The sequence below is a fragment of the Oryzias latipes genome, chromosome 8 (genome assembly GCF_002234675.1).
Source record: "Oryzias latipes chromosome 8, ASM223467v1".
NCBI classification, from domain to species: domain Eukaryota; kingdom Metazoa; phylum Chordata; class Actinopteri; order Beloniformes; family Adrianichthyidae; genus Oryzias; species Oryzias latipes.
In genome coordinates, this window is record NC_019866.2 from 21,105,653 (window position 1) to 21,132,141 (window position 26,489).

At 42.6% G+C, this 26,489-nt stretch overlaps 1 protein-coding gene and 1 long non-coding RNA gene across 2 annotated transcripts; one reads left to right on the top strand and one right to left on the bottom strand.

Annotated features, from left to right (window-relative positions):
- Positions 1-9,578: 9,578 nt before the first annotated feature.
- Positions 9,579-10,532, bottom strand: LOC100301608 (forkhead box D4). Its single transcript, NM_001160454.1, has one exon. The coding sequence runs from the start codon at positions 10,530-10,532 to the stop codon at positions 9,579-9,581; it is 954 nt and encodes a 317-aa protein (NP_001153926.1).
- A 14,300-nt stretch (positions 10,533-24,832) lies between these two features.
- On the top strand, positions 24,833-26,119 carry LOC111947713. The gene is made up of 3 exons (XR_002873607.1): positions 24,833-25,154; positions 25,350-25,423; positions 25,825-26,119. It is a non-coding gene; the product is annotated as an uncharacterized LOC111947713 (long non-coding RNA).
- The last annotated feature ends 370 nt before the right edge of the window (positions 26,120-26,489 follow it).

Genomic DNA, 26,489 nt, shown 5'->3' on the forward strand with positions numbered 1-26,489 from the left:
TGCTGTTATGGAAGTGAAAAACCATGTGGGATGAAAAAAGGAAAAAAAAGTTTTTTTCCTCTCCCCCCAGAGGAGAAAGTGAAACAGCGGGGATGTGATGAAGACAGCCTTGTTAATCAAAATGAATGAGCAGTTCTCTGAACACTTCCTTTTGTAAATGTGATCTTTAAAAACTCCGCAGGATTCTGCACCTTTTTTCCAGGCTAGATTCCCCATAAAAAAGTCATTTTATAAGTAATAATGTGTCATTTTTTAAATGGAAAAGTAAATTTTTCAGGTTTAAAATGTGCATCCCTGTTTTTGTTAATGAGCTGCATGTGTTGAGTTCAACATTGTCTTCTCTCTCTTTATTCCTTATTTGATTAGTTCATTTTTCTCCTATTTCACCCCCCATATTTTTTGTGAGGTATAATTACTATCATAAACCCAATTCTATCTGCTTTTCTTGTGTTTGTTCATTTTTTTGAAAGTCCCGCTCTGATCATCGTTTAATTTGTTGTAAAGGCGTTCTCAGTGGTCTCCTAATTATGATTACGCCGTTTTGAGCCAAAATCAAAGAAATGTGTTGTTTTCTAGGACATAGCTTCTGCAGAGTGGATTAGAAATTTGACCCAGAGTTGTGGAGGACTGAGAGTTGCCCCCCCCCCCTTCCATCACCCACAACTGAGAGCTCTCTGTTTACACTCTCTCCCGCTAGCTCACAGACCCTCACACGCCCTAACATTAGCAGTACAACTAAAATGGCGAGCAATATTGGAATATTGGTGTCATAAATACTCTTTTTTTCAAACAGAATTTTTTTGTCTGCTCCTAAAAAACATTAATTTGAATGAAGAAATACTCAGAATTACAACTTTAACCTTAATCTTCTTTATTTATGTCCTCCATCATCAGAAAAATGCCACAAGAACATGTTAAAAACAACAAAAACAACATTTTCATAGGACTGGCTGTTTAACAACATTTTAATCCAGACATGGACCTCCTTTCTTTTTCAGGAAAGTGACGTTTCTTGTGAATATAAGCTCATTGACACAAAAACGTAGAATAAAATAAAACAAAATGATGGATTCCCTCAATCGACATCTGTAACCGCTGAACTTCTAGAAAAGATTCTAGGGTCAAAAAGGCTAATTTATTTGAATCTTCCAAAGAGCCTTTGACTGATGAATCTATAAAGAAAAAAGTGTTAAAATTCTGAAGGTAGTTCACACATTTCATATTAGTCAATAACACTCAGGAGGTCAATATGTGTGTCAAATAATTTCCAACTATATATAGAAGATTTTTCAGCTAAAGATGTGAATGTTTATGTCTAAATATTTACTAAGCTGCTGCATTGAGTCTTCTTTTGAGTCTGTGAAAGCGTTTGCTTACAGTTTTCTTTTCCTCTCTCACCGTCAGTCTGTGTTTACTAAGCTATGGATCAGCTTTGGTTGGACACACTGTTAAAGAAGGAGGGAAAGAGTTTATTTGCTTCGACCTGATTACTGCCAGACCTGCTGAAGACAAAGCTCAAAGATCTCAGAAACACTTTGTTTGCTGTCTAGAGAAAGTCCAGAACAGACGAGAAACAAAGTCGGTGACAAGTTTCAGCCGGAAAGATCAACGATGGACATTCCTAAAGATTAGAGGCTCCAGATATTCATGGAGTGAAACATCCACAAAGAAGAAAACTCGAAAATGTGAAGAAGCACCAAAATGACTCCAAACAACAACCAGGACCTCTTTAGGAAAATTACAACCCCTATAAAAACACATGAATACTTAGCTGTGGTTAGAGCTTGGGATTCAACAATCAGAAACTGGACAGAAAAGAGAAAGAGAGTACAAACACTCTGCAGATCAAAAAGAAAAACCTGGAATTTCATTTGGAGTGTGTGTGACCTTGGGTTAAAACTAAAACAAAAATGGGTGGGACTCAACAACAAGTTAGTTAGCCTCTGATTGTCTCAAATGTTTTATGCTCTTAAATCTGATTGAGATGATGGGTATCCGACTGTTCTTTATGCCGGAAAGCTGGTCCATGAGGTTAAATTAAAAATGATTCTACAGAGAAAAAATAAAATAAAACCTCAAAATGATGCAAAAGATTATTTTTTTCATCATAGACTCTCAAATGTTAAAAAACGGGGCACATTTTATAATGTGGAGGGCAATTGCTTTTTAATTTTTGGCATCTTGGTGGAATGATAACATTCTTTCTATAGTATAAATGTGTCAAAAATCACAGCAATATGTCCACATAAGTGGGATTTCTTACCACTCTTGATGTGTTCTTAGCAGAAAGCAAGGAGGAGCCTCCCTTTGTGTGGTTGGAGGTGCAGAAAACTCATTTTAATGTGAAGTAGACACAAAAGTGACGTTTATTTCAGAAAGGCACACTGGAAGCTGCAGCATAGCTCTCACTGACTTCTTTCATCCTTTCAGCAACATGATGGCTAAACCAGAGTCCTGCCTCTTATTAAATCACACGTAAGAAGATACAGACGTTTTCTCCTCACATATGACACACTTTGCATCATATTTACATCCTAAAAAAAAGCGGTGACATTCGAGCTTCTCTGTTTCATCCAGGATACTTGGATTAGTTTATGAGTGTCTTTACATGCTGAAAAGACACTCAGGGGACAGATAAGCAGACTTGATCTCTATCATTTCATCTAAAAAAAAACCTCATCTTACATAACAGTTATTACTGAGTTGCAGGCTTGCTGTGATTTTGTGTTTTTCCTTCTCATCTGATTGGGTTTAGGCCCTCTTACTGTCTCTGCGTTTCACTGAACGCCTTCAACTCAGCAGCTTTTTCAAATTTGGGGCTTGCAACACTCAGCCAAAAGCCGCAAATTACCCCCCTCTAGCAGCAGCGAATTAGGAACAATTTTGTGCTAGCCATAAAAAAGAGCCTGCGAGAGGGAGAGAGGGATGGAAGCGAAGGGAAAATATAGCTTACACCCGGGACCACCAACAGAGGCAACATGGGCTGAGCGGCTCGCCGGCCTACAGTTTGGGTGGCAGGGCGGTGCTAGAAAGCAGCCCGAGTGATCTTCAGAGCAATCAATCCCATCATATCTCATCTACATAGAGGGGCATAACATCCATTAGCAGACACAAAGGCTGGAATTAGTGGCTTTGTGTTGCTGTTACAGGATGTTTGCAGGACTGTGGATTGGCTTTGCAGCTCCTGGTGCACACAGACCTGCAGCCGTGGGACTGACAGTCCTGCACTGCCTCGCAGTCTGGTGACACGGGGTGGAAAAAGCTTCCAATGAGGTGACAATTCACCGCCTGGAACTTACATTCTCCGCTTGGAAGAGAGTGGGATTTGAGACCCCCCCCTCCCCCTCCCCCTTGCTATGCGGTTGGTCTGTAAATCAGAGCACTGATGTATAAATGGGTCTTGTTTCTTACAAAGCGTGAGGTTTGGCATGCCCACTTAATCTGCTTCCCTTTAGCCTCTCCATGTTTTTTCCATCCTGGCACGCTTCTCTGCTCCCCCTTAAAACTCATTTCCAAATTGTAATACGCCACGGCAGACATCATGGAGGGGAGAAAGGCCAATGGTGAGGAGAGAACGTGCATGCTGGGAGTTTTCACAAACGACCTGGTTGGATTTTATGTGTGTTCTTCTTTTCTGGGTGAGGCAGATTAGTTTGTCTTCCTCAGAGATGAGACGGAGCGGGCAAGCCAGCGCGGTGGGGTTACTGACTCTCATTATGCACCGCCGCCATGCCGGCCATGTCTTCTCGACTGTAACCAGAGTCTGCGTGGTTTCAGTTTGACCTCTCTCTGACATATTTTGGCCCTGAAGCTAATTGTGTTTCCTGCTCTCGTTGGGATGAAGCGGCGTGGAGCTTTAAGTCTTTGTTTGCATGCTTAATGGCTCTCATTTGGAGCAGTAAATGGTTTAGGGGCTGCCGCGGATGACATCACATACTCGCCGCCTTTGATGGCAGCCCTCGTAAAAGCAGAGCACTGCTTTTGATGGCAGAGATTGTACCTGCAGCGCGTACCACACACGCCGCCACTCAGCCACCAGGTGCTTAAAAAATCCTCGAGAGGGGGCGGTTGTTGTTGCAATGCCAGGCTTCACAGGAACGGCGAGGGCATGAGGGGGGCAGCTGCACACTCCCAAATGAGAACACTTTCACCACATTAACACAAATATCTCTGAACAGCTTGGGAGCTACAAACTTTCTAACTTTTACCAAACCACAAACAAACACAAAAAGTACTTTTATTTGCGGTTTTACTATGATGAGTAGTGTATCAGGATTTAGGTCAGGACTCCCATCTTTGTCGCAACAATCACTAACCTAAATGTTTCCAATATCAGATGGAGCAAATCTTCTCCATACCATAATAGAACCTCCACCGTGCTTCTCTGTTTGTCAAGCATTTTCTTTTCAACTTTCTCTAGTTTTGTGTGATTCCAGGAAGGATGTGTTTGCTTCATTAAGGTTCTTTTAACTAACTTCTGTGATGATTCCTTTTATTCTAATTCTCTGTGAAACCTGTGGCATGGACTGGATCCACCAACTCCAGAATTTAATGTCTTCAGTTTTCCACTCCACTCCTGACAGAATGTTTCCACATAACACTTCTAGAGATTCAGTAAAAGCAACACATTTCCACTGATTTGATCTGCCTTTAAATAAAATTTCAAACTACAAATTTGAAGGACTCAAGGAGTTTTGAGTAATTTAAAAAAATAACATATACCATTAATTATCATTTACAACTTTAAACAGCAATTTAACAAAAGTGAAAAATTGGCCTTCAGTCAGAAGCAAGAAAATTATTTAAATCAAAGATTGTAAACACTTTCTTAGAATTGTATTTATAGGATAGCAAAACGGGAACTGAAATGTGACAAACTGAACACCTGATTTGCTGAAAGGGGAAGAGAAGAGGCTCAACCCCAGCAGAGAAACAGAAAACCAAGCTTTCAAAAACACTAACAGAAAAAAAAATGGTCGATCACCAACTCAAAGCTGATGTGTTCACAGCACTGGAGGAGCGGAAACAGAAAACTAATATCCTAAACATAACTTGAACATCAAACATGACTTACATGACCTGAAAACTCCAAAAATACTGAGAGATGCCATTTTTACATTTAAAGGGAGTTTAACTGAATTGGAAAAATCTTGATTTGACTATTAGTTTTGCCTGGCACGTGAATGATGGTGTCAGGGAAAGAAGAAACATTTCAGAAGTAAACGCATTTGGAAATATCGTCATGTTTCCCAAGGCAGCCAAACAAAAACGTATACATTTATGTTTGGTTTGCTTCTGTGAGGATTGGTGTTCTTTTGCTAAGTTTTCACTTTTGTTTTGCTTATTCAGCTGTTTCTGTTCGTGTTTATTCCCCTCAATTTATTTAAATTTGTGGTTGTCGGTTTGTCATCGTTGAGTCAACTGTTTTCACCCTTTTTGTTTCCCTTGTTGGTCATAGTTTTGCCATGTTTACGTTTAGCAACATCTTTTCCCAGATTATTCATCAATGTTTTAGGTTCCTGACACAAACTCAAACCTCTGCATTTTTGCTCCAGTGCCATCATTCCTGACAGAATGACCCAACCACGTTAGACCCAGCAAGAGATGTTTTCCAGGTGAAGTGCCACATCATGCCAGAGAAAGGTTTTTCCACCTACCAAGTCAAACCACGCTGGACCATGCCAAGCCATTCCCCTGCTTACCTGTTCCTCAGAGAGATTTGGCCAACCCTCTTCACGTTTCCATTTTCTGAGACTCAGGGCCCCTTATCGTTACACCACCTGTCCTTGAGAGGCAGTGAGGGGTTGCTGGGGCTGACACTCTTGTCACCTGTTCCCAAAAAGATAACTAACTGCTCCGCCTCATTTTTCTTGCCTCCAAAGATTACTGGGGCTGCTCATTTTCATCCTCTGGCAGTATTGTACTTTTATCTGTGGCCCTCCTTCAGACTCCCTCGCTGCTCCTGAGGAGTTCTGCACAAATTGGTAATTTTTGGTTGGGTGTAGGTTTGGTTGTTTTAGCCCCCCCCAGCCCTTGCACATCTGGTTTAAGTTGTAATTACTCAGCTATATCTGCTGATTACCTTCAGCTCATGCAATTCATGGTTTTCAGTTTGTCATGGTTACGGTACAACAGGGGTGGGATTATTTAAGTTCGCTTCCTTCCATTCCCTTTCAAGGAATATTTAATTTTATGTATCCTAAGTTTGATACATCATTGTATGAATGTATAACTGATGATTGTAATGTTTTTGTGTATTATTCTTATTTAATTGCTTGAAATAAACCATTTCAAAGCAAATCAAATCATGGTGAGGTCATCTGTCACCCTTATTGCTTCTCCAGTTTTGTCATATTTGAAATTTCGCCCATGAACCTGTTTCCTGCATTTTTGGGCCCATTCCTGAGCAGTTTCTTCTGGACTGATGCAGCAGCGGTTTGTTCAGCTTTTACTTTTCCCAATCGTTGCACCTAATCTTGATTTTATTGTCCCCTCTTACCCGCAGATGTAAATCTCCTCTCTTTTGCTCCCAGCCAGCACGTGCATGGCTGAGGTGTGAGATCATTTTCTCTCTGGGTGGCTTTCCTGCTATATGTCACTGTCATCTGTTGGCACTGAGGCTTGAGAAGGGGTCCCTTTTCCAAAAACACTCTACTTCACCACCCTGAGCACAATAAATTATTGGGCACGAGACTGGAGAAGGGTCTACCAGCACAGCGGTGTGTTTTACTGGACTTGGCAGGGCGACACACAGACTGGCGAGTGGAGGAGCGCACGGCGGGCGGATTCAGAGAAACAAGGGTGGAAGATTTATAATTGAATAACTCCTTGAAGCGGGGTATGGGCTGATTTGCCAGGAAAGACGAATGCGAAGGACCAAAACGAGTGGAAGTCGGCCATTAAAGTGAGAGGATAGCAGACCTCAGCTGCCATCATGCTCAATGAGAGGTGTGAGATTTACTAATAAGTAAAACAACGCATTTCCTCCTGACTGCATTCCTGCAAAGCAGCAGATTCTTTTCGGATTTACTATAGGAACAAAAGCAGCTTTCAGGTTGTGATTTTCTTTTCTTTTTTTAGGCTAATAACAGATAATCTAAGAGTTACAATTTTGCAGGCATCACTTTTCAGGGACAATAATATTGAGATGAATTGTTTTCATCAATGAGCTCCTCTACATGCAGTCCATACTCTACAATCCTCCTGAAAACTGTAGAAAAACGGAAGGAAAATTCATATTACATTAAGCAAAACAGTCTCGTAGCATGCTTTGCTGCACTTCCGAATTTGCTTCCCAGCATGCACCTCTCTCCCTGCACTCTGGAGGAAAAAGGAGTCAAAGCAGTTAGGCCTGTTTGGCTTGGTGTTTGCAAATTTCAATTTCAATTTCAATTTATTTGTTTAGAGGATAAGCCCCTTGAGATGTGTCATCTCGTTTTCAAGGGGGTCCTCAAAATACAACAAAACAAGCAAATAAAAAAAAAATTGGAGAGTGGAGGCATAGAAGACCTTAAATAAAAGCACTGACTGCAGAATCCAGCTGTAGGGCAACACAGCACAGTGAGGAAGCACATTAATTCATGTTCGTTTCATCTGTGAATCGCCTTTATATGCCAAAAAAAAGAAACATTTCGGATGTGGAACTGAAGTTTTTTGTTGCAACGTCTTAAAGATTCAGATTAATTTGACAAGCTGAGCAGAAGAGCTAACGATCTGCAGGAAAACTTTTTGTTGGGAATTTTTGGAAAGACCAAGCCGTGTTACATTTCTTGAGGCGCAGAGGAAGATGGAAAGTATAAGGATGGAGCAGCCAGCTTACTGGCAAATGCTTAGGATGGAAACTGATGTGCAGCCACACACATACACAATAATAATAGGCCAGGGGTCCCTAACTTGCTTATTTTATCAGGTGCACAGGCTCCCTCTCCCCCCAAGAAAAGCACACTTCCCTCCCCAGCTGCCAATCACCTTCTGCAACAGTGTTTGTCTGCTTCATCATTTCTCCTCTCTGCTCCTCTGCTGAAGGAAAAGCTCATAAACATTTAAATCACTTTTCTTTCTTTGGAGTTCCACAATTTGGCTGCAAAAATAACAAAAGACTTTTGGTTTACATAGACTTCATTTTAAATGAGTTTTTTTTCAGCTTGGATTTAGATTTTATTTTATTTTATACGAAAGCAGAAGTCAAACTAAGAGCTTCTGATGGGTTTGAAAAAACAAGAAAAGCTGTGATGACACACGTGGATCTGCTAGTTGACCAGTTTTACCAAACTGCAGAGAAGAGTAAGACAAACATTAGACATTTGGTTGTGAGAGAAGAGAGAAAACTCCACAGCAGTCACAAAATATTTAAATAAATTAAGAAAGAAAAACAACAATGCGAGTTTGTGAAGTTTTCTTTTTTCAGAAAACCTTTTTTTGTTTACCAGCCTGAAACCAGAAAGCAACCTCTTCATTTGCTGCAGTTCAAAGTCTATCAGAAACTTCATAACACTGATCCATCCCAACACAAGAACTAAACGCTGTCATGCTCTGAAGCCTATATTACAAAGGCTGTTGAGAGAAAAGATAGTTATAGGTTTAAAATTGGAACAGTTTTAAAAATGATTATGTGAGTATTTCTTTTATTTCCTGCACTAGATCAGTGTTTTATACTTCAAATGAAGCCAAAACGTATGAATCAAGATAGCCATAGTTTAGTTTGGAAAACATCTGGATTAGAAACATGCAACTCGTTAAAATAAAATAAGATTTTTTTTCTTTGACATTTAGGATTAATTGTAAAATAATAATTGCCTTTTTTTCCTTCTCAAAAAAGCCTTTTTTATTCACTAAAAAAATTGCATTTTAAATTTGAACTAAAAATTGTTTTTTAAAAAAAAGAGGAAAAAGAAAAACAAAGCAAAACTTAGGTTTATTTGTGATAATTTTTTATTGATAAAACAGTTCTTATTTTTTTATACTATTATATAAACTTTGTTATTTGGAGGCTTTTTTGGTTGTTTTTTTTATCAGTTCCCCGTTCTTTAACAGACGCGCGCGGGGCTTCCGTGCTAAGTTTGGGCCTTTAAAGGTTTATTTCCACGCAGGGGCTTGTCATTTTTTAGACACAATTACTGCAAATTGCAAACATTTCAGGCATTTTAACGTCGTTTCAGAGTTTTTATTTGTTGATTTCTCCCCTTTAAAATGTGTTTAACCTCTAAAGTTTCCTTTGCGCATGCCAGGAGCACGGATTCTTTTTTCACCCTCTTTGTTTCAAAACTGTGGAAAACATTACAAAAGTATTTTTTCATATAATAGAAATCCTAAAATTGTGGTCTCGTTCAGAAAAACTGTAAAAAGTTGAATATTTTCACACAGATTTTACGCAGGCTTTAAATATTTATCTTTATTTTCTTTTCCAGAAAAACAACAGGAAAGTCGTTTTTTAAATAGGTTAAAAAGTTCAAAATTCCGGACGGAATTTTTAACCTCTACGTATGTGTGAAACTACCATTTGTCTGGGAAAGCTGTAAAAATGCTGCTTTTATTTAAAAGTCTCTGTTACCTGAGAAAAGTGGAGCATAAAGTTTGCTTTAATGCGCTTGCTCGTTGTGAGAGCTGAGGAGTTTGGGCAGGTCTGCGTTGCCTCGATGAGTCTGTAGTTTCTGGTATTCCTGCTGTAAACCAAGGAAATGCGGGGACACTGCGGGGTGTAAGAGTGCGGGAGACACGTAGGCAGAGCTGGAGGTCAAGGGAGGGGTGTACGCCACGCACTGAGCCGTGGAGAAAGAGTTGATGGTCGGCTGGGACTGGAGGAAAGCCTTGGCGGTGAGGGCACCGCGGGAGAAAAAGCTGGATAAAGCCGGCAGGATGCTGTTGACAGGTGGAATGGTGACGGAGCCACACGGCGCTGGCGCGTGGTGATGGAGGAAGGGGTGAAGCTCCAGGCAGGGAAACTGCAGAGTCATGCCTCCCAGCCCGCACGCGCCGTGCGTAAAGCCGTGCAGCGCGCTGGGCTCCAGGTGCTGCTCCTTGAGTGGATTGAAGCGAAAGTGTTGCCGCTTGAAGCGCTTCCTCCGTCGCAGGAAACTCCCGTTCTCGAACATGTCGGAGGAGTTGGGATCGAGAGTCCAGTAATTGCCCTTTCCGGGGTTTCCAGGCTCTCTGGGCATCTTCACGAAGCAGTCATTAAGCGAGAGGTTGTGGCGGATCGAGTTCTGCCATGCTGGGAATTTTTCCCTGTAATAAACGAAGCGTTGGCTGATGAAGTCGCAGATCTCACTGAGAGTGAGACGCTTCTTTGGGCTCTGAAGAATCGCCATGGTTATCAGAGCGATGTAAGAGTATGGGGGTTTTACGGACGTGGGTCCTTTGCCCTTTGCGGGAGGATTGCAAGAAGGGCCGATGGAGGTCCCCGTGCTGCGCTCCTGCTCAGTCCGAGACTCATCCAGGGGCAGGAGCTGCTCCTCCCCGCTGTCTTTGACTCCTTCTCCAACCACGTCGATAACAGTATCCTCCATGATGTTATCCTCCAAATCTAATGTCATAGTCTGAATGGGAAGAGTAGATCACCTGGCAACAGGTGGGTGAGTGACAGCTCCTCTTTGAAAACAAACTTCACACGCCGGCCATGACCGTCCGAGGAAAAAAACGCGCAAACCCGCGCCAAGTCCCGTTTCTGAATACGGGACGGCAGCGCAGCCGCGCAGAGGTGCGATCCGAGCGCAAACGAGAGACGTGCGAGCGGCTGCGCGTAGAGCGGAAAAGTGCGCGCGCCCTCGGATATGTCCAGCATCATCTGCGATCACTCTCGTTTTCCTGTGAGTCTGGTGGATGTGATGTCACGAGGGAGAGGATCCCGACCAATGAAAGTGCGTCCCGTGCCAGCCATGCAGCCGGTGCACCCGCACCATTTGGGCACTGTTGAAAAAAACTGAAATTTCAACGAAAACATTCTTAAATGGCAGAAAATTTTACAACATTTTCCAAAACTTCCTTTGGCTTTTGTTATTAGTTCCAGCCAAAACACACACACACACACACAACAACAACTCACTGACTTCTTTTCATTAATTTCATAACATTCCTATAAACATTTTTGCAGGAAGTTTAACAAAAATATTGTTTCACGGAAATACTGATAAAATAACAAGTGAGAAAATAATCCTCGAACACTTTTCTAATTTAAGGCTGGGATTTACGCCGTAATCCTTTTCCAAATCAGCAGCAGCATTCACGCGCACATTCTCGTTTTCAGGCAGCAGCTGAAAGTCTAATGGCTGATTTGGGCCTGCTGTGAAAATAATAATTTGTTGCCCACACGAGGGCTTCACTGAACAAACGGAGTCTGAATGCCTGCGCGCCAGAGAATGATCAAAAATATGATTTGATCTTCGGGATTCGTCCATTCTTTTCTCTGCGTTTCATCCCAAACCCCGACAGATTTTCTTCCTCAATAAGTGCGCATCTGATGTCTGCGATGTAAATTCAGATTTTCTCCCGATTATACATGAAAGAGCAGCGTTGAGATGAGAGCGCTCTCCGGATTGTTAGAGGGCCTGCAGTTGTTTGTGTTTAATGATGGAGCTCTTTGTTGGGGATTCCCACATTTCCTGCCTCTAATAGTGTTGATGTCCCGCGGGGCAGAGGAGGTCTGGGTCCGGGCTGGGTGGGCTGTGCGGTACCAGCGCAAGGCTGCAGATGATTTCCCAAATTCACCACGCACGGCATCAGATTGGAAACAGGCCCGCGCGTGTTGCGTTGTGTGGTTCCAATAAGCCAGAGAGCAGGATCACTGAAAAGAAGACAGAGGTGTTGCGCGCTTACAGCTCCTGGATCCGTTTTTACGCAGCACCTGGATGCGTTTTTACGCACAGATGATGGACAACACCCACTGACCTGTCTCGGGGGGATGATCCATATTCGACTCTTTCATTTCTGAAACTATTTTATGACCTCTAAAAGCACAAAAAACCTAATGGGAGGAGGGGGGGTCTCTTTTCTTCTTTTTGAAATGAGCAAAAATGTGGAAACGTTCATGATCAACAAAGCTTCTTTGTCAGAAAAGACTCTTCTGCGCACATTTAAACAATAAAGTGGGCTATCTTACAAAAACAGCCTTTGTGATGATGTATTTTTTTCTGAATTGCACATCTAAAACCAGCAGCCACCAAGGACTTGGAATCATAACATCATTTGGCAGGAACTCCGGTGGTCTGGGAGATCTCTCTGGATCACAATGGATAAATGAAAGCCGCACGCTTCAGAGACATGGAAGCTGTTAAGAGCTCCTTTTATTGATCACAGACAAAAACCTAACTTCTCAAAAAAAAGAAAAGTAAAAGTAAAGGTCAAAAATGCAATAAACGTCGGGGAATTTTCTGTGGAAAAGTTGAAGTTGTTTTTCTCACAACACCCCATTTTCTCATCTTGATTGCCTCAGAATGTTGGCAGCGTTACTGTAACGCGTAATTTAAGGTGTCACAAATCATAACTGTGCGAAGCAGAGAGGCCACTCGTTACGCCAAGCCCACGTGTGAAACATACTGCAGCATTTAGATGCATGTGTAAATTTCACGAGCTGAACAGCTCATTAACACGATATTTATGTGATGGCAAACAGTCTCGACAGATGAATTTATGCGCAGCTCTCCTTTTGCCTTCTCATCCCAGTGTTTCCCCTCTGCACGGTCACCATGGTGATGTTTGGAGGACTTTGAGGAGGAACGGTGGCTCAATCTGACAGGCTGTCAATCACGGTACATTGCAATCCTGCGATGTGGCGACATCTTGTGGTGGAAAAGGGGATTGCGCGTTTAAGGGATGCGCCAAAAGGTGAACATTATTTTTTACTTGCATTACTTTAATTTTGTTATTTGGATTTGATTTATTCTGTCATAAAATGAAGCGTGGCATTGTTGGCACAATATTAGAGTCTATTTCTTACCTTTTTCTCATTCATTATTTTGTTTTTTGAAAAGTGAATTTAAAAAAAGGTGCAATTCATTCACACACATTTAATTTTGGGCCTACATGTTTTCTTTAGAACAATAAAGTTTGATCCTTACTGAACAACACATTTACTTTTTAGCCTAGCTTACTAGCTGATTGCCCAGATATCCCGTTTGCTTCATAAAACCGAGATTGTAACAGCAAAAGTAAGTTATGAGATATTAGATTTAAATTCTTAAAAAAACCTCCTGAAAATAAAGAAATTAAAGCCACAGGTGGCATTGTGTGGTCCACAGGTGCTAAATGCCCCTCACTCCCCCCTTCTGCCTCTGTCAGCCTGCAGCTGCTTTTAGAAGAAACTGCAAACGTTTATTTTTGGATTCCTGGGCAAAAGAGCTTTGTCATATTTATTTGTTCAGCTTGAGCCAATGAATCATGTATTACATTTTCACAATGTTCCAGTAGGAAAAGTGTGAGCAACAAGGAAACAGCACTTTTGGGAGCCAGCCACGCTAATGCCATTCAAAGATATACAAACGTATTGTTCCAACATTTTTTCCTAAGTAGCTTCCAAATTGTTAAAACTCAAAAGGAGTTAGGAAAAGCTAGAGGAAAATCCCTGGGAAGAGTTTGAATTTGTGAAAGGCAAATTCACAACAATAAAAATTACTTCAGCAGCTTCCTCCTTAGGTCAAAGGTCAACAAAACTTTGGTTGTTTGTCGACGTAACCTCCCCGTTTTGGTTTCCATACTCGATTTTGAAATATTTTTAAGAGCCCCATACGAGATTTTGTAAGAGTTTCCTCGATTGTGATGTCTTTTTTTCTGTGGGGGGCGGGGGGGGGGGGGGGGTATCTTCCCTAAATGTATTGTCCACGGTGAGTTTTTAAGAGGCAGGGGTCAAACTTTTGCTGAAAGGTGCAGTAAGAAAGAAGAATTGTGAAAACAAAGAAAGCCCAAATAAAGAAAGGTTAAAAAAAACAACATAATTTTGATTATTTGATTGTGCAGAACTTGCCTTGTTCTCGTCTTGACTTTCCACCCAGTTAGTTTCTGTACAAAAAGTTAATTTGTTGGATTGTGCAACATTTCTAAAACCTTGTGACTTTCACAAACATCTCAAATTATTGTCAAGTCCTTTGCTTTCGCTTCAATCGGCAATATCATTTTAAGAATTTTTCCAGGCAAAGCAAGTTAACTTTACGCTCCACGCAATAATATGACCTTCCAGTAGAGGGCGCTCGTACTCCAGCACTGCTTTCTTGATTTCAGCAGTAACTTTTTTTTTTCCATTTTGCACCAGTTCTAAAGAAAACGTGAAATCAACAACTACTTTGACATGGACCCTTTTAGGGTCCTGTGAGCGATTTCACATCACTCACATGAGGTGCAATTTCGTCCTGATGCTATCAAGATGGGGAAAAGACTGAAAACCAATGAACTTTTGTCCCTCATGGCAGCGTTTGCCCTCTCTGGGGAGCATTTTTATTCACTGACTCACAGGGCCACAGCGTTAGGCCAAGTTTGGACAGAACACCATACATAAAATCTCCAACGTTGTTTCATTGTGGCAGCAGTGAGTTTTTTCCTCTCTGCAAAGCTGTTTGTCCTCCGCTGCTGAAAGAGGAGGTCTGAGGATGGAAGGAATGCAGATGTTGTGTTTTAAAGCACAGCCTGTACCACACTGACCGACGGTCAGGAGGCAGGGGACTAGCCGGGGTGACTGATTATCTCTGATTTTGCGAGTAAAAGTCAAGGATGTTGGCTGTGTTTCTCCTGCAGTCTGGTTCGCTCACACACAACTGCCCTTAATAAGTCTGGCAACTTTTTTCAAACTTCCTGCTTTATCCCTCCCGCAACTTGTCTTGGCAATGCCAAACTTCCAAAGTATTCACTTTGGCCGTCACTCCTGTGAGAAAATGTCATAGTGTGTCGGACATAAAGAAGAAGAAAAAGAGGTTGTCGGTGCAAAAATTCAGACAAACAAGAAACAAAAGCTGAAAGAAAACACAGAAACACAGAATTACACTTCAGTATACATTTACTTAAGTAAGTAAATACTCTACTTAAGTACCGGTACTAGTTTTGAGTGTTTGTACTATGATTCTTCCGAATATATTTTGCAGCATAATATGAGATTGTTATACTGTGATACAGATATTTTAGGATTTCGGAAATGGTTTTTATGATTAAATTATCAATTTTTTGTGCTTTTTTTTGCTTTTATATTCAATTTTCCATGAATAAACAGCTATTTACTGTTTACAGTTCAGAGATGTGAAATAAATATATATAATGAATTAAAAAAATATTCATAGGAAATATTCTCACATCTTAAGTGCAGTAAAGATGTATTTGTGGAGTAAATATAATCATAAATATCTGTACTTTGAGTCAGGTGACGCAACACTGGAAATATAAAGTAGCTCACCAACTCATGTGCAGCCAGAACTACCTCTCATGAGGATTTCCAACTGTCAACAAACCCAGAGGTCAGCGGACCACCTGGTTCTGGTAACGCCGGAGAAGCATGAGATGGTTTGCTTTGACTGAAACCTGGCACGCCTGAGCTTCTCCATTTACGCTCAGGGCACAATTTGTCCAAACAGCTGCGCGAAATGAGGAATAAGATGTGCATGAAATCTCCTAAATCAGCTCTGGAGACGTTCACACGCCTCCTCATAGCTGTGAGGTCCTTTTTTTTTATTTTTAGCGGCCTTCTCTGAATACAGACATTTGTCAGCGTGGTTGTTGGGACTTGAAAGAACCACAATAAATTGTTGTCTGACATCTGAAGCAAGTGTTTCAATTACATGCACTGACCCCGCTGACCTGACAAGTAAAGAGGACCAACTGGTCCCTGGACAACTTGGGGGTCAGACCCCCAAGGGGTTTGGATGTATATTTAGAGGTCAAACTGCCACTCTGAGGGCACCTCAGACTGGGGCCCCTCATCATCAAACAAACGCACAAATATGTGCACTTATGCATGGAGACACAAAAAGTGAAGAATTTCAGTCATTTACTGCAGGAAAAATGATGCAACAAAGTTTCCTGTCACCTTCAGCTGCCACGGCAACCCATGTCAGGATCCGTTCTCATCGGACGAGCTCGGCCCTGACTGGTGCATTCCTTCCCGTCAGCAGCCCACTCGGTGGGTGTCTTTTTAGCCTCCATATGTCTCCCAGCCCCCTGACCTCCCTGCCATCCCTGGACAGCAACAGCTCAACCGATGTGACACCGGTGGGAATCCCGGAGAGGCTGGTGTTTGTTGGAAATGTGCACGCTCTGTTGGTTCGTTTTTTTTTCAACAGTCGATGTCTTGGGGGTGTATTTTTCATTGGAAGGAAGCTTTTGTCTCTGGGAGTGCGTAGGAGGTGCAGGATGATAGATTACAGGGTTCTATGTGTTAAGCTGATTTCACCTGGATGTGGCTTCGCCGTAAACTCACTCTTCAGGTGGAGCTACCCTCTGAGGCGGAGTCGCTGCTTGGCATCTTTATGACCGTCAAGTTCCTGACTCGCCCGAACTTTTCAGCATAACTCTTTAAATAATGTGAACTTTTACACCAAGTATCCTGAGCACCATCTGCCAGTAAATGACAGGATGTGAGATGATCTGTGAGAAGCACGGACAGTATGCTGACACACCGACTGCAGCTTCCTGTCCTGCTTCCCGAAGAAAGGAGGAATCCACGTCAGCCTCCTCCATGGACCTTAAAGACCCACAGCGATGAAAATTGTGGGTTTTGGTGTCTTTAACGTGTTCTTACGGCACTTTTATGAAGAAGATTAGGCTTTAAATTGCATTTCTGAGTTTGTCTTTTTTTTAAATTGCTGTGAATCAGGAGCAGATGAAAAAATGCTGTCGGAAACAGAGGTTTTTAGTGACGAACCACATGCGACTAGATCCATGTTCGTTTTCAGAAGCGTACATGCTCACATAGGTGCACAAATACAAACACACATTAATGATATTCCCTACTGTTTGAACAGGAGCACAAAAACCAGTAGGTGCATCCATCCGTCTTTCTGGCAGCGTAATCTTGGTGAGTAAGAGTGACAAAAGCCGTGCAGGCCCCGACAAGCACACAGCGTAGGCACGATGACTTTTATTTTTGTGTGTGTGGGAAAAATGCTGCACATGGATACTTTAAAAAGCAAAGACATGTTAGCTATAAAATCCCAAACACTTCCAGCACACAGATGATCCAAGGAAAACAGAAATCGGAGGAACAGTGTTTATCCTTTGGTTCTTAATGGTTTCTTACTTTCCAAACTGTGAAGCAACGGGAAGAAGTATTTTCAAATTCTCTGTTTTGATTAACTTTAGCAGTCAGTTTTCCCCATTGACTGTATGTGAGGCCAAAATCCCATAGACTGTAATAGAGAAATAAACAGCTTTACTCAGCCATTCTGTCTGTCAGAACAACCATTCTTGCTCTGATACCTTTTATTTTTTATGTTCTTGTTAATCTTAATTTATTTTCATGATAACTTTCTGTAGTTGAAGTTATTTAAGTCATAAACTGACCGATCAGATGCCTCAATAATAGTATGTGGTCTCACATCGAACGTTTCAAATGTCTGGTTAACAGATTCTGGTAGGGGTGTTGCCTCCCAAAAAGTTCATGCCTGATTGGTGAGAGTAGTTGCCATCGACATTTTGACAAAGATGGACTCAGACCATCGATAAATACTACTGGATTGGCCGTGATGTGACATAGGATGTGACACACACGCCATTTCTATGCATTGAGTCTTGCCCGTCTTGTCTAGTGAAGTAATGACGAGGTCCAAACAGGAACGCAAAAAATCACAAAAGGGGACGCAGTGTTTTGCAATAAACTGCAAAAAATTATGACAAGCAAATAATCCGATTGAGATAAAAATCAACTTTCACAGGTTAGTCATCACATAATAGGGAGAAATCAGGCTGAGAAGCATGAAGTGGGGGCTAAAGAGGGTGCTAGCCTGTCAGGTTGGTTCATCAATGTATATTTTAATGTTTGATTTTTAATGTAATGTTTTTACCTCAAAATTAGACAAACTTGCTCTTTTCAATACATGTTGGGGTTGTGGTGCAGGAATAAAATTCATTACTTTTACCTAAGGCTTTGTAGTTGACTGTGTATTATAAACATTTGTAGCCAGGCTACTACATTCTAATAACTAAGTAAAACCACTTTGCTGGGAATTTGTACACCAGTATAAAACTTATAAAACAGCAGTTAGTGGACTAGTTATTGGAATGCAGAACAACTTTCTCCAGCTGAACTCAAACAAGACCGAAGTTATTATTTTTGGCCCACAGAAACAAAGAGAAAGTGTCAGCAGCTACCTTCATTCTCTGTCTCATAAACCCTCAAATCAAGTCAGAAATCTAGGGGTAATCATGGACTCTGACCTGAACTTTAACAGCCATATCAAGTCAGTAACATCAGCGGCATTTTACCATCTGAAAAACATTCCCAAAATCAAAAACATAGTGTCAAAGCCAGACCTGGAGATACTTATTCATGCATTTGTCTCCAGTAGGTTAGACTACTGTAACGGCCTGCTCACCGGCCTCTCCAAGCGAGCTGTAAAACAGCTTCAGTACATCCAGAATGCTGCTGCTTGAGTCCTGACCAGAACCAGGAGGTATGATCACATTAGTCCTGTGCTCAGGTCTCTGCACTGGCTCCCTGTACCTCAAAGAATAGACTTCAAAGCAGCTCTGCTTGTGTACAAGTCTCTCCATGGCCACGCACCAAAGTGCATCTCTGACATGTTAGTGCCATATGAACCATCTCGTACTCTGAGGACCTCAGGGGCCGGCCTCCTGTTGATGCCCAGAGTCAGAACTAATCAAGGGGAATCAGCGTTTCAATATTCTGCAGCTAAAATCTGGAACAGCCTCCCTGAAGTCGTAAGACAGGCCTCTTCTGTGTTCATGTTCAAATCTAGACTTAATACATTTATATTGTATATGACTGAAAGGCCCTATCTGCACTTTTCTTACATTTCCTTCCTTTATTTTTAAATCAATTTTCAAAAATTTTCTTTTCTTTTAAAGTAATTTTTACGTAGATTATTTCTATGATGTATTGCGATTTTAATGCATTTTTCTGTTTTGTGAAGCACCTTGAATTACTTTGTGTACGAATTGTGCTATACAAATAAACTTGCCTTGCCTTGCCTTGGAAAATTTGCTAATTTATTTGTTTCCTTTGACTGAAGTGAGACAAATTTACTAATGTTTGTTATTGACAAATCACATAAAAATGTAATTTATAACAATATCCTTCACTCTCAAATGTTCTACAGATTCATTATCACCCAAGCCTACTATGAAAACCCCACAAGATGCAATATTTTCATAAACGTATGGGTTGTCTTTGACAAGTGTGCAATCATTGGAGCAAAAAAAAATGTTTTCAATGCTTATTTGTCTAGCATTTTATGAAGTTTTGCCATAGTTTGTCTTATAAATGTCAGTGTTTATTTTATTTTTATAGGTTGGACCGTAAAGAAATCTTCCAAAGAAGTGTTTTGTGAGACATGTAGAGGATGTCTACTGCTCCATCTCAACAATTTGCAGAGGCCCTCACTCTAGTAAACCTCAAAGATCTCCAGCGATCATCAGATTCAGTAACTGCTATCTTGCTGTCAGCAAAGCGTCACTTATGACGAACATCTTACTGCACATCTGCGCAGATACCTGCTGCAAAAACACAACCAACGCAAACCGAACACCAAGCAAATTATTTTCAGAGGACTATGAAAACGTCTGCTTAAATGTAATTTTTTAACGTAATTGAGAGATATTTGTCATGTTTGTGATACAAAAATAAAAAAAGGCAATGAAAGTTGTCGTTTCCAGTTATTTATTTTTATTATGGTAGATTTTTACAAGGTGTTGCTTACCTAATTTTATAGTTTGTGTGGAAGAGGGAGTTTTTTTTTTTTTTTAGAGTATTTGGAGATGTTTTTAATAGGAAAAGCGCTTTCTGACTTAACTTTTTCAAGTTTATCAGCCAATCATGTGATTGAGATTCCACAATCCCTCTCCTTTCGGGGTTTGGGAGACAAGCATTTACAAGCTCCGTTACATAGAAAAAATCACAGATATTTAAAAGCTGTTAATTTGACAGAAATGCAAAGACTAGGAGTTCTTGCAGTATTCACAGATTTTTCTTTAGACATAGTAAATATTTAAATATTCAACAAGATCAATAGTTTTTCAAACTTTAATTTGTGCTATGAATTGTTGAGAAATGAGGGAGCTAGCCTGATTTTTGTGGCTGATGCCTGCCTGTCCTAAACTGGATGAGCAGGGTTCTGTCGACTCAACTCATTGCAGTGGCGGTTTTACCTTTGGGCAATGTGGGCGCAGGGCGCAATCTCATAGGCAGAAGTGCCAAAAAAAAAAAATAAAAAAATTAAAAGGAAAACATTGCCAGGACACCCCCCCCCCCCCCTCTCCCGGAGTTTTTCTAGAGTAAAACCGCCCATTTCCTTGTAAAGAAAATTACATTTTTCACTGGGGTGCAGAACTCATGGAAGTTTTACTGTAGCATAATTAAAAATAAAAGTCAATACCAGAAATGCTTTTTCATTTTCAAAACAAAGCTGCATTTGTTGACTCATAATTAAAAAAAGAAACGCAATCCGTCAAACCGCTTTTTCTTTTTCTTCTTTAAACCTACTTATTCTGTCACTTCATTAAAATAAAAATGGTATTTGACATTTAATTTTTCAAAAAGTTCTCTGACGTCATCACCCCGCCTCCCCCCTGGAAGTGCTGATTGGAAATGAGTTATGCAACACTTTTCACAAGGTGGATGTGAGGGTGCCGTCCAATGTTTCGCCCAGGGCGTCGAACTAGTCACGACCGCCTCTGACACAATCCATAGGAATGGTGCCTGCGCATACATGTCACTGTTCATAGCAGCAAATTGGCAAAGGCCAATCCAGTAATATATATCAACAACTCAAACTCAACGGTTCCAACTATATCGTGAAAAAATGGTGACTGAATTAACATATTTTGGTTGAAGCCAGTGCGTGACATTACAGTGACTTGGTCCAATTCTCACATACAGTCAATAAACTCCGCTAAAGTCTTGTTCCACCAAGAAGCACATTGTATACTCAAATGATTATAATCTAAAATGAAAGTTCAGATCAGCAGTATTGCGTTCACAAACACCAACATATTCACTGGCTTCAGATAGACAAAAGCGATGCATGTGTCAAATTTTCAGAAGGATCACTCAATACTCCCTGTGGTTTTCCAATCTCTGTGTTTCTTATTTCTGTTTCTTCTCATCTTTAAAGAAATCTCTGCTTTAGTTTCCTTCAAGTCATTTGTTTCCTCCTGCTGATCATTTCTGACACTTTTCCTGTTTGCTGCCAAACGCAACTTTCAGCTCCAACCTCAAAGACCGACCAGAGATAGTCAAGTCTGAAAATGTTGTGACCTCTGGAGTTCTTCATTCCTTTGACACATTCAGATGACTGACATGAAGCCAACAACATGACCCCCCTCCCCCAATTTCTTTTTTTGGGTACAGTTTCACCGCCACATTCACTTCATCTTCTTTATCTTCAATTTAGTTTCTAAACATTTGTCGTGCTTTTTCTTTTAGCAGTTGCTTTCTTTCTTCAAACCTTATCTCACTTGAGACAGATGCACCAAACCATCAAGATGAAGATAAAACATGCAGATGAAAAGGAGCATTTTTACTGTTAATTTAAGTTATTAACAAAACAGTTTGAAGGAAGAAAATTGGAAACAAATGAAAACAAATTCCTTTTCCCTGTAGCTTTTTATTTCAGGTTTTGTAGTTTTTTGATCATTTTCCTTATTTATTTCTGTTTTTCTTTCCAATATCTAAACTCATCTAAAATGTCACAAACTTAGAGGTACTAATACATGTCTGACCAGCAATGCAGATCTTTTCAACCTAGTCAATTGCAGTGGAAGTTTCCATCCATCCTCTCTATCTGCTTCTTCCTAACTGGGGTTGTAGGAGCGTCTGGAATCCGTATCATGGCTGTCTTCCAGTGTAGATACAGAAGGACAGGTTCATGTCAGGGTCACCTGTCTGTCAGGGTCACTGACGGACCCCCAAACCCACTCTGAACCGACTAGAGGGGGCCATTAGAAATCTGCAATCTGGTGGTCTGGCTTGGCCTGGGGGGGTGGTCCCTTGCCTGTGCTGGGGGGGGTTGGCGGGGGGCCCTGCTCGGGGGGGGGGGGCCCAGCGGCGCCGGATGGGCTGCCCATCTGCACCCGGGGCTGGGATCGGCCCTTCCCTGGCTCTGGGACGGGACGGGACAACCCTCTCGGGGCCCCCGGTCGCTCTGGGTGTCACCCGCTTCGGCTGCGGGGTCTGGGGTGGGGTCTTGTGGGGGGCTTGTCGGCCCTGTCCTGTGGGGGGGCGTTCTGGGGGGGAGGGGGGGCCCATTATTGGTACGGGTCGGGGGGGCTAACGGGTCGGGGTCTCCGCTGAGGCAATCAGTGGTTGCCTCGGCCGGTTGGCCTCCTCGGTCCCGTCGAGGCCTGACCAGAGCTCCTCTAGGGCCGGCGTCTGGGGGTGGGGGCCTGGGCTTGCTCCGGGGGGGGGGGGGCGACGCTTTCTGGCTCCTCTCTCTCTGTGTGGGGTGGGTGGTGCCGGGCCTGGGGTGTCGGCGCCTCCGGGGGTGGGGCCCCTGGGCTGGGTGGCCCTGGCCCCTTTGCTGGGGGTGGGCTGGGGGACGGCTGTTTGACCACCGGGGGACAGTCTACCAGCTGTCCCCAACTTACCCCCTTCCTCATATAACCTCATATTAGGGTGAGGGGGTGGGGGGTCTAGCCTGCGATGAGCCTTGGGGGGGGGGGGGGCTACTTGGGAGTGGCCCCCCTCCTATGGTTGCCGTATGGAGTGGGCCCCCCCTCTTTCGGTTTTATTTGCACCTTAGACATGTAGGGTCCTTGGTAGGGGGGTGCTTGGACATCACTGCAAGCAAGCAGCAGATGTCCTCCTGGCACCCTACCCGCCAATTTTAACCGCACCTTAGACATTTAGGGCCCCTTGGTGTGGAGGGTGAGGGGACATCACTGTGAGTAATCAGGAGATGTCCCCTTAGTGCCCTACTCGCCAATTTTAACTGCACCCCCCTTAGCACACACACCCCTCCCCCTTCAATATATACATTCAAACATAAACACACACACATGCACACAAACACCCTCTCAAACACTCATACACGCACACACATTTTACAATGAAGGTGGGACCTGGGTCCATCTGTCCCCTACCCCTTTCCTGGTGGGGAATGCGGGCCCCTTGGCGATGGCGGCTGTGTCCCCTGGGTGCCGGCTCCCTGGGCCCGGCGGTGCTCTCTCCGCACGGTGGGGGGGTTCATATTACACCTGAGCCGGGGGTGTTCGTGTCCCTGGGGGGTGGGTCCTGGTCCTTGCCCCTGGGCGCTGGGCCCCGCCAAACTTCCAACATGGCCGAGCCTGGTCGGGCCATATTTATAACACCCCTTGTGGGCCGCCGTTTTTTTCCCCGGGGTTCCCCCCTCCTGGGCGGGGGCGGCGGGCCCCTGCCTTGTTCCTACCTGGACCAACCGTGGGCCGGGTGGGTGGCTGCCTGGAGTGCGGAGCGGGTCTCCCTTGGGGGGTCCTGGCTCGTACCTGGAGTAGGGGCGGGGGGATGCCCGGAACTCCTGGGTGGTGGTGGGGTGCTCGTCTGGGGCTGTGGGCGTCCTTCTCCGGTGGGGCCCTGCGTTGGGCTCTTCCGGCGCGGCGGGGGGGCTGCTTTCCTGGCTGGGCTGGGGCGGCGCTCTCTTTCCCTCCGCGCCTCCCTGCTCTCTGGCTCTGGGGGCCTCGCAGCGGTCCTGCTGGCCCTGGCCTGGGTGGCGGTCTTGGTCGCCCGGGGGGCGGTTGTTCCCTGCCTGTTCCCGTATGGCGTTGGGGGATTTCCGGCTGCCGCTGCTGCTGCGGCAGGGGTCTGGGTGTGGGGGTGGCTGGGCGCTCCTCCTCCTTCTTTTCACATTCCACCATCCATTTTAGAAGAACATAAACACTCACTTGAGCACAGGTGTTAGCTCACCTTTGCACTAATAGTTTGCATGATTGAATGAATGAAAGATTTCACACTAGTTGGTTTAAAGGCATAGGTATGCGTTCGTGAACACTATCTGTTTTGTGTACATGTTGACATGTGGACATTCTTGCAGCTAGCAGGTGTGTTGATAATATTTGAGTGTGTGTGAACAGGCCCCGCCCTTTTTGTACTACATTTGAACCGTACCGTAATGATAAACAACCAGTAAACCTGTCTGCTCTATGCTGCTTCATGGTCTTACCCCCCTTCCCCTCCTATTATCACCCTCCTACCCCCCCCTCTCTCTTCTTCCCCTCTCTCTTCTTCCCCTCTTTCCTTTTCCGTCCGGTCCAACACCAAAGATTTTCAAACATGATTGAAATTAATAAAGTTTGGCCTCAATTACAAAAGGGGTTTATTCAGACATACCTTTGGTTTGTCTGAAGATGAATAACCCCTCTTGTTAAAATAAAATATGTCCAACACAAGATGCCCTCAGCTCTCATCTGTTTGCCTAGCTGTTGGACAGGACAAGTTAAAAAAAAAAAAAGAAATCTGCAATTAACATCTGAATGATGTTTTTTGGACGATGGGCAGAAACTGGAGATTTCAGAGTTATCATGTGCAGAAGACAGTTGTGATGCTCCATTGTACCATAGTATGCGCACCCTACTAACGACTACAGTGTGGCGTAAGGGCACTGTACAACCATGGCCGGCCCTCCCTATACGCGAATTACGCAGCCGCGTAGGGCCCCCGTCACCACCAGGGCCCCGAAGTGGCGACAAAAATAATATAAAAAAGACCCAAATCTGGCAACCCATTTCATAGAACCTCCGTACCAACGTGCGCTCTGAATGTTGTGCAAAAGAAAGTTGCCTGCACTTTGATGATCCCCCCTGTCAGCACACCTGAACCAATCTGGCAACCCAAATAATGACGTTACACCACTCTTAGCAACGATTGGTCAACATATTTGCATCTGAGCCTGGCACAGTGTGCATGTACGAGAGGAGTTTGTATCAATAAAGTTGGGGAAAAGAAAAAAAACAAGCACATTTTGTCACGCTGATCAAAGCGACAACAAGAGAACTTCATGCCACAGAAAAAGACGAAGAACTTCAACACCAATCAAAAGGTAAGTTTGGAAGATGTTGGGGCCGTATTTTTTACATTATCCAGTCTTTCTGTGCAGCTGCGCAATTTTTACGTAAGATACTAATTGATCCGAGGTGAAGTTTCCACACATATATTAACGACCCCGTTTGTCGTAATTTCCAATGGAAAACTCGAAACTAATTCTGATTCAGTTTCTTCTTCTGCTCTCAAAAAGTATCAAAAATATTGGAGGTTGTGCAGCGTCCACATCCCAAGATGATCCTGACTTCACTGAAGATGTCATCTCAGGTAATTTTAAAAGCATGTAAAGTAATTAAAAAAATCAGTGTCTGCATAACCCCTTTTTCATAAACAGCAGCTCAAAAGTATGGTGCCCAAACTGTTCATAATTAAATTAATAAATATGATCTCATGCAAATACACAACCAATAAATCTCTTATTAATATATAAAAAGATCATGAAATTGTGAAAAACCTGTACACAGATTTTAAATGAGCCACTAAACTATTATTAGTATTCTGCTATAGATATTTTATTAACTTTATCATTGATAATTGTATAATAATAATTCTTGTTTTTTAGCTGCAGAAGAAACTGCTGTCACCACTTCTACTGTTGAAAGGGAAACATTTGACTGTTTTACTTTTCACTGTTTGCTTTTATTGAAGTTCTGTATCTTATGTTCCAGAGGCTCCAAGAGAGGCGTGTATGGAAGAGGAGCAGACTGGATCCAAAATTCCACCTACCGGTACCTCGAATCCAGTTGGTCCAGATGAATGACCAACCACAGTCTCTGATCCAGTAAGAATGGATTTGGTGCAGAGAGGTCCTTTTCAGACTGATAAAGACTCTGACTTTCCAAAATCCCCTCATTGAGCTGTTGTGTTCTTTATGTTGGATTGTTTTATCGTTATTTGATTTTCTATTAAGTTGCTGTTTTTAATAATTTGGAGTTTTGTGAATGTCATTTGTTGAGGACCTAATGTTACATTAAAAATATATATCTATTTATATATACATTTGTCATTCCTTTTTTTCTTTGCATTTAAAATTTGTTTGGCACCACTTAATGTGCATCCAACATGCAGCTAATATACTGTATTCAATTCTTCGGCAGCAAAAATAATTCAAAAATGTATTAATAGACAGATCTCATTTATATTACAACAACAGTTGCGTTTTTTTGGTGCTGCTGACCAGTTAGAGGGCCCACAAATTAAATTTCGCTTAGGGCCCCCAGAAGACCAGGGCCGGCCCTGTGTACAACATCAACACACGTAAATCACAAATGCGTTTGACTTACAATATGGTTACATATACTTCACGCTGGACTTACCACACACACAGCCATGG